At 40.1% G+C, this 13,720-nt stretch overlaps 1 protein-coding gene across 1 annotated transcript in view; it reads left to right on the forward strand.

Moving 5' to 3' along the window:
• LOC110398284 overlaps window positions 1-13,720 on the forward strand; it is a 49,760-nt gene that overhangs the window by 3,845 nt on the left and 32,195 nt on the right. Inside the window, exons 6-9 of the mRNA XM_021395801.1 lie at window positions 1,050-1,149; window positions 5,090-5,133; window positions 6,301-6,378; window positions 12,963-13,159. Coding sequence (XP_021251476.1) covers window positions 1,050-1,149; window positions 5,090-5,133; window positions 6,301-6,378; window positions 12,963-13,159 — 419 coding nt within the window. The remainder of the gene's footprint in view (window positions 1-1,049; window positions 1,150-5,089; window positions 5,134-6,300; window positions 6,379-12,962; window positions 13,160-13,720) is intronic.

Consider the following 13,720-nt stretch of genomic DNA (forward strand, 5'->3'; position numbering starts at 1 on the left):
ATAGCACATGGCTCCAGCGTTCTAAACCCATGCTTTCTCACTGTTGGTGCTTGGAACCAGTGAAATCGCTTCTAATAAATTCTTTGTGATACCAGGCAAAGCATTGTTGGGGATATCAGTAATTATGTATAGGAAAAAGTTAATTTGCCCTACTAGTGGTAAGGTTTCTGGCTATGGAACACTCCTCCTCAGGAAGCAGCCCTCATCTGGGAGATGAGGCTGCAGGCTAGCCCTTAAATGAGCCCAGGGAGGAGTGGACCCAGGGTCACGTGGGAAGCACAGGTGAATTACTTGCACCTGTCCTTCCTGGGCCAGCCACCCCTTCACCAGGTACTCAATCATCAGTTTGGGCCATGACATAACAGTTTCCTTACATTTACTGATGTCTGTAAACCCAAGCAGTTTACCTGTGCAAATAAGTTGAAGCCTGGCTAATTCTGACTGGGCCAACTTTTACTTGACCAACCTGGAAAACCTGTTGCCTGTGTTTCTTCAAAAATAACAACTGCACAACGCTTTACTTGAAGTTGGCTGATTGTTTAAGTTCCATTAATACTTAATTGAGATTGATCTGAAGGGTTTTAAGTTTGGAGAGCCAAGTCAGCAGCCTTTCTTTGTGAATAATATCAAATTTCAGAATAGATTAGGTTGGAAGGGACCTCTGGAAGTCATCTGGTCAACTTTCTTAGAGCAGATATCCCTGCTGCTGGTCTTTATACACTCATCTGCAAATGAAATATGTGTAGTTATTTTCTCTGAAAAACATTTTGTATTTTCTATTACTGATAATAAAAGTGATCTTCTATGCGCTGTTTCAGGACATTTTGTATGAGTGTAAAGACAAGTCAAGTTGTCATGAAATTAGTTGGATGTTCTGATGCTTGTTTTTAAAAATATTCTCATTAACAATCAGCTGATTGTTGTATAAACAAAGTTGATTTTGTTGATTTCGTGCAGGCTCTAAGTGAGTTTTATTCTGTTTGTGACGGGGAACTGATTTTTAAATGGTGCATTAAAAAGTAAGAATACATATTGCTTTTTACCTTTAGGGCAAGACCAATAAGCAGGGCTCTTGACCTTGGAGCTGATATTGTAATCACCGGTAGATGTGTTGACAGCGGGATTGTATTAGGACCACTCATTCATTCTGTGAGTACGAGTTAATTACAAGGTGATGATGAACAGAAGTGAATTGAGTATTCGGAAATCATTTTTTTTTTTTTTTGCTCCTTCAGAAATTATAAATTACATTAAAAATGATGAGCTCTTTCATTTTTGATTCATTTTTTGCCTGCACGCATGAAACTTTGCCACCTTTCACTTTTACTAAATCTGTAACAGGGATATTTATGTTCTTAAGTATCAAGAAATTTGAAACAGTTTCAGTGAAGTGAAGGGAACTTTGCCATGTTTCACTAGCATTTCACTAGCATTTCACTCTTGTTTTGGAGTTGTTTTTTATTTTTCCCTAACTTTGAAATTTAGTGTAAGGTTAAGGAACAAATGTTGTGTTTTCAGTACTGCAAGATGGTAGTAGTAGATCTGGTTTTGTGTTGTGGTGGTGGCTGGGTGGTCTTTTTCAGTGGGTAAGCAGTTTCATTTTAAGTAGTTGAACAACATTTCTCAAATTCCTCAAGTTTCCACAAGTAATACAAGTAGGATGTGTGGATTTCTGACGTGCTTTGAATAGGCTGTACTTGCAGCAGGCTGCAGGAAGTGATTCTGCCCCTCTACTCTGCTCTCGTGAGACCCCACCGGGAGTACTGTGTCCGGTTCTGGGGCCCCCAACACAAAAAGGATGTGGAGTTCTTGGAGCAGGTCCAGAGAAAGGCCATGAGGGTGATCAGAGGGCTGGAGCACCTCCCCTACAAGGACAGGCTGAGAGAGCTGGCGCTCTTCAGCCTGGAGAAGAGAAGGCTCTGTGGGAACTTTATAGCGGCCTGCCAGTACCTGAAGCGGACCTACAGAAAAGCTGGGGAGGGACTGTTTATAGGGGTAGGTAGCAACAGGACGAGGGGAAATGGCTTTAAACTGGAAGAGGGTAGATTTAGACTAGATATCAGGAAGAAATTCTTTACTGTGAAGGTGGTGAGACACTGGAACAGGTTGCCCAGCAAGGTTGTGGATGCCCCCTCCTTGGAAGCCTTCAAGGCTGGGCTGGATGGGGCTGTGAGCAACCTGGTCTAGTGGGAGGTGTCCCTGCCTATAGCAGGAGGGTTGGAACTAGATCATCTTACAGGTCCCTTCCAATCCAAACCATTCTATGGTTTTGTTAATGACCACATTCTATGGAAGGTAGAGGCTTTCTTTTGGTGCATACTTTAAAAATCACAGATTGTCAGGGATTGGAAGGGACCTCAAAAGATCATCTAGTCCAATCTCCCTGCCAGAGCAGGAACACCTAGATTAGGTCACACAGGAATGCATCCAGGCGGGTTTTGAATGTCTTCAGAGAGGGAGACCCCACAACCTATCTGGGCAGCCTGTTCCAGTGTTCTGTTACTGTCACTGTGAAGAAGTTTTTTCTAGTATTTATGTGGAACCTCCTATGTCCCAATTTGCGCCCATTGCCCCTTGTCCTATCTTTAGATGTCACAGAGAAGAGCCTGGCTCCATCCTCCTGATGCTCACCCTTTACATATTTATAAATACTAATGAGGTTACCCCTCAGTCTCCTCCAACCTAAAGAGACCCAGCTCCTTCAGCCTTTCCTCGTAAGGAAGGTGCTCGACTCCCTTAATCATCTTTGTGGCTCTGCACTGGACTCTCTCAAGCAGTTCCCTGTCCTTCTTGAACTTAGGGGCCCAGAGCTGGACACAGTATTCCAGACGCAGTCTCACCAGGGCAGAGCAGAGGGAGAGGAGAACCTCTCTCGACCTACTAACCACACCCCTTCTAATACATCCCAGGATGCCATTGGCCTTCTTGGCCACAAGGGCACAGTGCTGGCTCATGGTCATCCTGCTGCCCACCAGGACGCCTGGGTCCCTTTCCCCTACGCTGCTTTCCAGCAGGCCAGTCCCCAACCTGTTCTGGTACTTGGGGTTGTTCTTGCCCAGATGCAAGACTCTACACTTGCCCTTGTTATATTTCATTAAATTTCTCCCTGCCCAACTCTCCAGCCTATCTAGGTCTTGCTGGATGGCAGCACAGACTTCTGGTGTGTCAGCCACTCCTCCCAGTTTTGTGTCAGAAGCAAACCTGCTGATAGTGCACTCTATTCCCTCATTGAAGTCATCGATGAATATACTGAATCAGTTCCAGTACTGACCCTTGAGGGACTCCATTAGGTACAGGCCTTCAAGCAGACTCTGTCCCATTGACTACAACTCTCTGGCTTCTTTCCTTCAGCCAGTTCGCAGTCCACCTCATTGCCCAGTTGTCCAGACCACACTTCCACAGTTTAGCTGTGAGGATGCTGTGTGAGATGGTGTTAGATGCTTTACTAAAATCAAGATAGGCCACATCCACTGCTCCATCATTAGTCCACCTGGTTATGTCTTCATACAGGGCTGTCAGGTTTGTTAAGTGTGACTTCCCCTGGTGAAGCCATGTTGACTGCCCCTAATGACCCTCTTATCCTTGATATGCATAGAGGCAGCGCCAAGGATAAGTTGTTCCATCAGCTTTCTAGGGATGGAGGTGCAGCTGACCTGTCTATAGTTACCTGAGGTCCTCCTTCTTGCCCTTTATGAAGACTGGAGTGACATTTGCTTTCCTCCAGTCATCAGGCACCTCTCCCATTCCCCAGGACTTACTAAAGATAATGGAGAGTGGCCTAGCAGTGACTTCTGCCAGCTCCCTCACCATGTGCCGGTGCATCCCATCGGGACCCATGGATTTGTGGATGTCCACATTGCTTAATTGGTCCTTAACCCAGTCTTCATCAACTGAGGCAAATTCCTCCTTGATCCTGACTTCTTCTGGGGCCTCAGGGGTATAGGGCTCCTTAGGACAGCCTCCAGCGGTATAGACCGAGGCAAAGAAGGCATTTAGTAACTCTGTCTTCTCTGTATTTTCTGTCACCAGGGCACCCACTTCATTCATCAGTGGGCCTACACTGCCTCTAGTATTAGTTTTATCTGCAGTGTATTTGAAGAAGCACTTTCTGTTGGGGCCTTTCTGTTCCTTTCTTGACCCCTCTTGCAAGGTTTAATTCTAAGGAGGCCTTAGCTTTCCTAATTGCCTCTCTGCATCCTCTGACAACAGTCTTATGTTCCTCCCAACTGGCCAGCCTCTCCTTCCATGATCTGTAGGCTCTCCTCTTCCACTTGAGTTTGCCCAGCAGTTCCTTGTTTGACCATGCAGGTCTCCTGGCTCCCTTTCTTGACTCCCTACCTGTCGGGATGCTCTGATCTTGAACTTGGAAGAAGCGCTCCTTGAATGCTTGGGCCCCTTTCCCTTACCAATACCCTGTCCCATGGGATGTCCCTTAGCAACTGCTTGAAAAGGCCAAAATTGGCCCTGCTGAAGTCCATGGTTGTGATTCTGCTTGGCATTCTGTTCCTGCCATGCAAGATCCTGATCTCCACAATCTCATGGTTGCCGCAACCAAGGCTGCCCTCAGCCTTCACTGCTTTAACCAGACCCTCCTTGTTAGTGAGAACAAGATCCAAAAAAAAAATACAGAAGGGAAGTTTGTGTTACATTGATTGGTTTTGATTTATCTCTTGGTTTATGTTGAACTTGATTAAAAAAAACAAAACGTCTGTTGTTAAACAGAAAACATGCTGCCAGGATGACTGGTAGTAGTCTAGGAACTGATAGTCTTAAGAAGTTGGAAAAAGATAGTGATTTGCTTACATGAAAAAAAAAAATAGATGCTAGACTTTTTTGAAGAGGGTATGACTTTAAGAATTTATATTTTGGGGGGTCTGTTACTAAAAATTTCAGTGAAAACTGAAATACATCAGAATACTTTCACAGATTTACTGCTTAGCAGCTCAAATCCACCTACAGCTCTTGCCGGTTAACTAGATTGTTCTTTCTGCATTTAAGTAAAAATACGATAAATATATTGTTAATCAAAGCAGTCTCATATACTGTGTAATACTTCCATATAAGTAATGTGTTTGTATTTCTCTTTTAGTTTGGCTGGAATAGGGACGAATTTGACTTGCTAGCAGCAGGAAGGTAAATGATATAAGAAGAAATGGCTAAATCTGTATTTCATCGTGTATAATGTCAGGATTGTGATTTTTTTAAGCATTTTGGGAATTTGGATATTATTACTGAGCTCATTTATTTGAAAGTTATTCAAAATAGAGGTTTTGGTTATGGTTCTTTAAGGCTCACTTAATACTCTCATGATTGAAACTGAAATTTAAAAATTACAGTTTTGGAATGAACTCAAAGCAATAAAATGAGAAAACTGATGATTTAACAGGTTAACTCCCTGTCTGTTTTGTGACATCTCATGGTACAGAACAGTGACTCCAGCTTTTTCTGTTAGTCCATCAGTTTGAATAGTTGAGTTTGACAGCAAATCCTGTCTTCAAAGATACACAGAAGGAGTCTTGGTCATAGGTCAGCATCCTTATGTGGTTTTGCAGAAGCTGAATATGAATAGCCCCACTTGCAAACTATATAGCTATAAATCCTAAGTTTAGGAATCTGTTGCGGAAAGCACTAGGTAAAATCCCGTCATCTAATGTAGTTTTTCTGCATCGTCTTACTGCATTGAAGTCCATTAAAATGGGTGGCTACTTAAGCAAGCTGAGTACACCTAGTGGTAGTGCTGCTGGACCTTCTGTTGCTTGAGAATAATTGCAGAAAGAAACTCCAGCTCCGCTGACTTGGGATTGAAGTTAGTAACCAGTTTTGAGAGGTCAAGATTTTGCCTATAATTCTCTCATACATTTACGAAATACCACAATTAAAGATTTGAAAATCCTGATGTGTTCTGTTCAGTGATATCCTTCATGTTGTGTGAGGTTGCACACGTCTTGTTTAAAAATGAGCCTTGCTGATTTTCAGTTACAAACAATGTGGAAAGCTAAAATACTGACTTTAGATCAATACTTTCTGAAATACTAATGAAACTTGATTTTTGGCAGAATATACCAAACCTTTACTTTTTTCATGTAAAAGTTTACTCTTCTAAACTCTTCGTAGTCATCTTTCTGAATCCCTAGTTATGTTTAATGCAAAGCTTATGAACAAATATCTATGGAGGAAAAAAAAAAGAGCATGTTCTGTTATTTAACTTTATTTCCATCGCGTTATTATATTTTCAGACTGGGTTTGTGATACATCCTTTTGCAGAATATTTTGTTGTTTGAATGTTTGCTGTTTTCCCAGCCTTGCAGGTCATCTTATTGAATGTGGTGCTCAGTGTACTGGTGGAATATTCACTGACTGGCATGTGGTACCAGACTGGTAAGTAACAGTGACAACACCATGTATGTTTGTAGTAGACCAAATCAGAGGGTCATAGAATGGCTTGGGTTGGAAGGGTCCCCCAGGATCATCAAGTTCCAACCCGTCTGTCACAGGCAGGGCCAAATATAAGGTTGTCTACTGTTTCTCTGCTGTAAAAATCAGTGTCTAATTCGTTCTACTAATAGAATGGCTTGGTTTGAAAGATCATCTGCTTCCAGCACCCCTGTCATGAGAGGAGTGTGTGTGTGTAATGGAAAAGACAATAAGGATATTTTAGATGCTGATTTGTCAGTCTTCAGTTAGATCAGAGTTGTGCATTGTCCAGTCAGAAATCTTACACAGCTTGCTGTGTCAGGGATGACAAAGTCCTCTCTTGCTATACATTCTACTGTCCTCTCTTGCTATATGTCCCAATCTCCATAAACATCTTGTCAGTGTCTGTGTATACATTACTGACCTTTGAAAAAGTGTTACATACATTACTTGTGTTCAGATGTACTGCATGAGACCTTCATGTAGGTAGGTCTTTCTGCCTGCTGAGAATTACCATGAGAAAGGACTCATGTAGCCTGCTTTTGATGAGCTTGTTTTTAAGAGTACCTTAAAAGCAGTTGGGAAGCATGTTTGGCACACAGGGAGTGATTCTGGTAGCAGTTCATACCTGTTTTCCTTGGGATGAGAGGGAGGAATCTTGACTCATGCGCTTTCTGTCAAAGTCAATGCTACCTTTATGTGGTCGAGAAGAGGGCTGAAGAACTGGGAAAGCTACAGGAGAAGGGATGGTTTTTGTTTGGCCCTGGTCCTGCAGGGACCTGCTGGATACATTTTTCTTATTAAAAAGCCTGCTAGCTCTGTATTTTTGAGGATTTTTCTATCAGAAATGGCAGTTGTAGGCTCTTGTTTGTTGCTAGTGAAAATGCATAGTTGATAGCATTGACTGTGTGGAGAACTGGTGTTTTGTGGCTGAGAATTTGCTATGTCAGAAAGTGTTATTCTGTTCTTTGTTGTAGTTTGTGTGGAAATAAATAGGAGGCATTACTTCAGGAGTGACCTGTGTATTACGAAAGCTCTTGGTTTATAAGAATTTTCCAGTTGATAGCATAGTTGGTAGTAGTGTGACTGTAAGTTAAAGAAACTTGATGGTACAAATTTTTCTGATTATTTGGACAATGTGAATCAGTTTTCAGTGTGTGCAAATTTATATAATCATATGATAGTTCATAGCTTCAATAATGATAAAAGTTTGGAGGTCTGCTGTCTCCAGTATAACTTGCATAGCCGCTAGGTTGACAGAGCTCTGAAAGGGCTTGCAGAATTCATTTGAGTATAGTCTGTTAATGATTTCTACTTAGTTTAAAAATAGATACATTTTTGAGTCTTCTGAAAGTAAACCTGTGTAATCTAAATCTCAATAAATCATATTAAATCCAATATGCGATGTTATATCCAAACCAGCCCAATGAAGCCATTAAATGCAGGAAGAAGCAGCCAGATCAAATTTTCTGTTGTCATTAGTATGTGAAAGGCACATTAATTTCTCATCACCACAAATGTGTTCATGCAGCCAAGAATGCTTATCATTCATGTCTGCAAGCAAATACTAGACCTTTAGATCAGATCTAGCTTAAGGATATTTTTGTGGTATTTATACTGTTCTCTAGTGAACGCTAGAGGGCAATCTCTCTCTTGTTCCCTTGCATTTTATAGTAGAAGGTAGGTTTGGTTATGAACAGTAGACCAAGTTGATGTTCAGTCTTTGGCTACTGAAGAAGATCTAAGTGTACTGCTAAGAAAGCCTGCTGGGGATGAATTTTTTTCCTGAGTTTTAAACAAAGAAAAAAGAATTGATCACATTTTAGGCCTATGAAACTTAACTGTTTGTTGTTTCCAGTTAGATAAAGGCTGCTTGAGTCATCCCTTGTGTGGGTTCTCTGATGTTTAGCAGAGAAAATTGAAGAAATCATTGCATTTGTAGAAGACTAATGAGCATTCTTAAATTACTGATTGTAAGTAAATGCTGTCAAAAAAAGTACTTACTCATTTTCTGTTATTTGTGCGGTAATACATATTAGGGAGAGAAAAGTGAGCAACACACCACTACTCCCTGTTTAATCTCTAGTTCATGGCATTCAGGGAATTCATGCAGTTTCAAAATGGACTGTGATATCAGAAAAATATTGATAGTGCACAGCTTTGTATTTCACTTCAATTAATCCCAGCCGTTGCTGTCTCTTATTATTATTTAGTGTCAGTGGGTGTCTAGTACATTGTTTTGTTTTGTTTTGAAATACAGGAGAAAATAAGCTAATGCTGATCAGTAAAATAATCATTTTGAGGAGATGATAAACACTGAAATTTTGCCCTAAGCCAAGAGTGTACAGTGGTTGAGACTGCATAATCCTCTGGCCTGGGATGACCAAAAGGGTAAGTCAATAGTTGTAGTCTCTTAAGGGCTCAATCCACATTGCTGTTTGGGACTTGCATGCTGTATTCTGTTCAAGTCCCAAATTGAACAGTGTGGTATGTCTTTTTCTCTGTAGCACCATCTATTCCACGCAGCTGAAACTGCCTGGCAGCCTGTCTGGTCTGAAATTCTTAAGGCATTTAGAGTACACACGCTGTGTGTACTGTGAAATGCCCTAGTTAATGGAGATAGGTGTTACAGTCAATACACTTTGCCAAAACAGAAATTGCAGCAGTGCTTGGGAAATGTGTTGGTGCCTACATGTAGATATATGTATATCTTACCCATCCAAAAGTATGTGCTGACCTTGCTGGATGCAGGTTAATAGTTTTGAATGGGTTATAAAAACATTGCTGGAAGTGGTAGCAATTCTTGCTTTTTGCCCAATAACATTGTGGCTAAAATAGGTGCCCAGGGAGTTGAGACACGTGGCTTAGAGCTCTACTCAGCAAAATGTTGGTTGATCCCAGGAAACTGCTAGAAGTTGGTATCACAGCCAGCTTGGACCCTAGTCTGCTTACATGTCGTGTGCAGTATTGTGGGTTCTTTTTCTTTCTTGTGATCTTCTGCTAGGAAATGTACTGTAGTATGCTGTTTATTGTCAGTAATCAGAAGATGACTTCTTCAGCAAAACCAGTTTCAGGTCTTTGTTACCCCTGTAGTCAGTGAGGACCTACTTTAACTGTTAACTCCTACTCCAACCAATTGGAATGAGTTTCTGAGTATTAGTCTTAGCTTGGATTTATTCAGTTCTGTGGTTTACTAATACATATAATTTAATTGTTAAATACCAAAATGCAACTCAAAACACATTTTGGATGAAAGAATGTTATTTTTCCTCTCCTTTCACAAACTCATGTTCATTATTCTTTCTGTATTTTAACTATTAAAGAACTGCTCAAAATGTTTCTATAGTAGTAGTATATATTTATCTCGAGTATTGTATTCTGTTAATTACATGATCATATAACAATTAGAATTCATTTCAGGAGTTTCTTTTCAGAATTGTTTATATTGCCACATCCCACTGAGACATTTTATTTCCTCCAGCAAAGGAAGCTGGAGAAGGATTCTTTATTGGGAGTATAATGGTAGGACAAGAGAATGACAACTTTAAACTAAAAGAGAATAGATTTACATTAGGTATTAGGAACATGTTCTTCACTGAGAGGGTGATGAGGCAGTGGAACAGGTTGCCCAGAGAAGCCATGTGTGCCCCGTCCCTGGAAGTAGTCAAGGCCAGGCTGGATGCCCCATGTGAGCAACCTGTCCTAGTGCAAAGTGTACCTGCCTACGGCAGAGGGTTGGAACAAGATGGTACTTAAGGTCCCTTCCAACCCAAACCATTCTGTGTTTCTGCTGCAGTGCTTTTATTGAAGAGTGCCACTTGACTCTCTGCCACTTTGGGTACCATAACTATTGTTGACCGCTAGCAAAGTTCAAGTTGAGTTTTGTGATCTAACTCCCTTGCTGTACTGTGCTAAAGTACAACTTGGCTTTGGTTTGTGTTGGTTTGTGCTGACATGCTACAGAGCAAGTGTCATATGGTCCACAGACATTCAGCATATTGGTAAGCTGGGTGAAGAATTTCTTCTCCCAGCTGAAGGTATGTGTGGTATATGCTAGCACACCGTATACAGGTATTTGCTGCTAGGTAGCTGTAACTCCAGGTTTAAGTAGCTGCCACTTGACTGAATCATGCCATAGGGACGGCTTAGCCCAGTTTGTTCCCAAGCTAAAAATTAATTTTAAGTAATATCTTGTGGCAGTGTACAAAATAAGTTTGTATTTTAAGAAGGCACGCTTTAATATGTGTTGTTACTGGCATCCCTGAGGTAATATAGGACACATGGATTTTTGCAGTCATGTTTTGTTTAACGATTCAAGACTTCTGAGGGTAAGGCTTGGTTAAACTGAAGTTTAGTCTGTGTTAGTAGTTCAGAACCAATGTTGGAAAGTTGTGTGTCTGCAGTTTACCTCTTTTTCCTTCAAAACAAGTACACTGGGAAGTATGTCCAGGAGTGTCCTGTCTGTGACCATGACTTAAAATGGGTTGCAGTCAGGATGTCTGCTCTCAGTGCAGTGGGGCAGACTGGATTATCTGTCTTGGTGGAAGCAATGTCACTTTGGGTAAGTGATTCAAATAAGCTGTGTTCAGCCTGCTGGCAAGGACCTGATGCAAGCAGATAGGTAGTATGAGAGTAGCACTGGGCAGTTGACATGCCTTGTTCAAGTCTCTGATCATGCTCTGTAACACTGTGTGAGTTGCTTTGCTTCCTGAATCTGTCTCATTACCTGTAAAATTGGGATAGTTACAGACCTTTAATAAATATTATATAGTAGATTATATAGATAATAGATTACTGATCTTGACTGATAATTGAGAGGTTTCTTTTCTTGTCACTTCAAAATGAAGAGTGGCACATCCTGCTGCCAACTTTCATCCCTGTCTTTCCCTCAGAGCAAACAGACAAAAAGCAAACAAAACTCCTTATTGTAATCATTTAGAATCACATTTATACATTCAGTTCGTTGTATTCACAGGGTTTGGCTTATGTTTTTTCTTTTTCCCCCCCTTTTCCCCTTTTTTATCTTTCTTTAATACCTTCTATCTGTTTTATGGTTTAAATAGTTTCAAAGACCAGACAAATGAAATATAATCCTTACTGATTCCTGATGGGCTTTTCGAGGTGTCCTTCAGCTACTGTAGTTCCAAAGTTTTGTATGCTGGCAGTATTAAAGTTGCTGATCTCTGGTAACAGAGCTTCTCTCTTAACTCCATTATTTAAGAAAAGGATTAAGTTTTATGCTTCCCAGTGATAAGAAATCTGTCCAAACTCCCATGAACTTTTGCTAATGTCATTTCAGAGTTCACTGGTTTCTTTGCTTACTTCCTTTAAAAGTTTGTAAATGTATGTTATGCAAACTATGTCCTTGTAACTTTTGCTAATAACCAGTTCGGTTGTATGTTCAGCGTGTGGTTCCCTCCAGCACCCGAACATAGTTAATTTCAGAGGTGAACTGATTACATACAAAGGACCTGAAGATCATTCCCATTATAGTCAATGGTGATATTGAGCACCTTTTTATTTGAGAAGAGCTTTGCTTTTTCAAGGGGCTTTATCTCCTTTGTTTGGATTCTTTTTCTCAAGCATTATATTTCCACAAATTTCCAACTTCTTCTGAGGGGAAGTGAGTCAGGTAGCCTTTCTGTGAGAGTGAGAAGACTGCTTTAATTTTTGGGTGCTTTTTAGTTTTTTGCTTTTTATTTTTGCTGGGAGAAATGATCTGTAAATAAAAAGCCTTTTAACTTGGAAAGCAAATACCTAGATTTCTGCCACAAAATCTTGAAATTTCTACACTGCTACTGTATAAACCAGCATGCATCTGTGTGTTTTTGATTGCTTTCTGCACGTTAATCTAGAGAGAATATGATGACAATTATTTATTTTACTGCTTTTGTCTTTGTTATGCCTTGTAATTTTCTGTTAATTTCTGCTTTTATTATTGTTTTGGGCTAGAGTTCTTACTTTCATGTATTCTTCTGTCTTCTGATTATAACTTCTCTGTGAAAATTTATCAGAAAAATGATAAATTGTCCTTAATATGTTTCTGATTATATCCGTTTCCTACTTCCAGCAGTTTGTTCTTCATGCCTTGAGATCCTTTTTACAAATCCAGACTGCAGAAGGCATTTACATGTGCTCACCCTCGACGCTGGGTGTGCTGCTGTAGCCAGCTGGGCTAGAATTAGCAATCATGTTTTTTCTGCTGAATATACCTCCTTAATCAAAGTTATCTAAATCTTCCAGCTTCTGCTCTAATTTTGGTGATTCCGTTGGTGTCATTCTCCACTCCTTTCTGCTTACTGTTGGTTAAATACCAACAGTAACACTAAATGTGTTACATATGTCGTTCTTTGCTGGGCAATAAAATGCATCCTCCTGTTTTGGTTAGCCTATTCAGTGCTTTTCCTTCACTTCTGCAGAAGTGACAAGCTACGTTCTAAATCTTGATCAATTTCATTTAATTATTCATTACTATAAAATTCTGCTACGTCGTTACTCTTTTCGCCTCATATTTATAGGATTTTTTTTCAATGTTTTTATTATTTCAGGCATAACATAGGCTTTCCTGTTGTAGAGTGCTCCTCTGAAGGAGACTTTATTATTTCCAAACCACCAGACACAGGGGGACTGATCTCCTTTGGCACTGTGGCTGAACAGTTGGTGTATGAAGTAGGCAATCCTCATCGCTACCTTTTACCAGATGTCACATGTGATTTTTCTGATGTTTCCATCACTGAAATTCCAGGTTAGTCCGCCTATACGTTAAGAGACGTGTGAACTAGATGATCAAACTAAAGCTATTGCTTTAATTTCCATGTTTTATCTGTATGTTTCTTACTATATCTGTTCCTTAAGGCATGATACCAACTGTAACCAGCTGATTTTTTTTTTTCAAAGAAACAAAGTTCCTTGAAAGGGCTTTGTTCCTTTGTTCAATTAACTATGTTAGAAATTGTCCTAGAAATTTTAACCATACTCTTAATTTTCTTGCTGGTTGATTAAGTCTTTGATCACTGCTCTTACTGCTTCACTTTTAAGGCATATCTAACACCAGCCAAGACTTTGAACTGTGCTCTGCTGTGGTTTTGGTACTTTTTAAAATATAGCTCGGTTTATTTCCTCAAGAAGGTGTATTTTCTTTTTTTTTTTACATTAGAAATGTAACAATGAACAGCTGTATCATTCAAAGTATTACTTAATAATAGTGTTTTCCCTAGACGTATTTAATTGGATCATTTTAAGTGGTGAAGAAGCTTGCTTAGGTTGAGGATATCCACTAGAAAACCTCTTTTAGAAGAAATAGTTT

This window comes from Numida meleagris, chromosome 4, assembly GCF_002078875.1.
Source record: "Numida meleagris isolate 19003 breed g44 Domestic line chromosome 4, NumMel1.0, whole genome shotgun sequence".
Lineage (NCBI taxonomy): Eukaryota > Metazoa > Chordata > Aves > Galliformes > Numididae > Numida > Numida meleagris.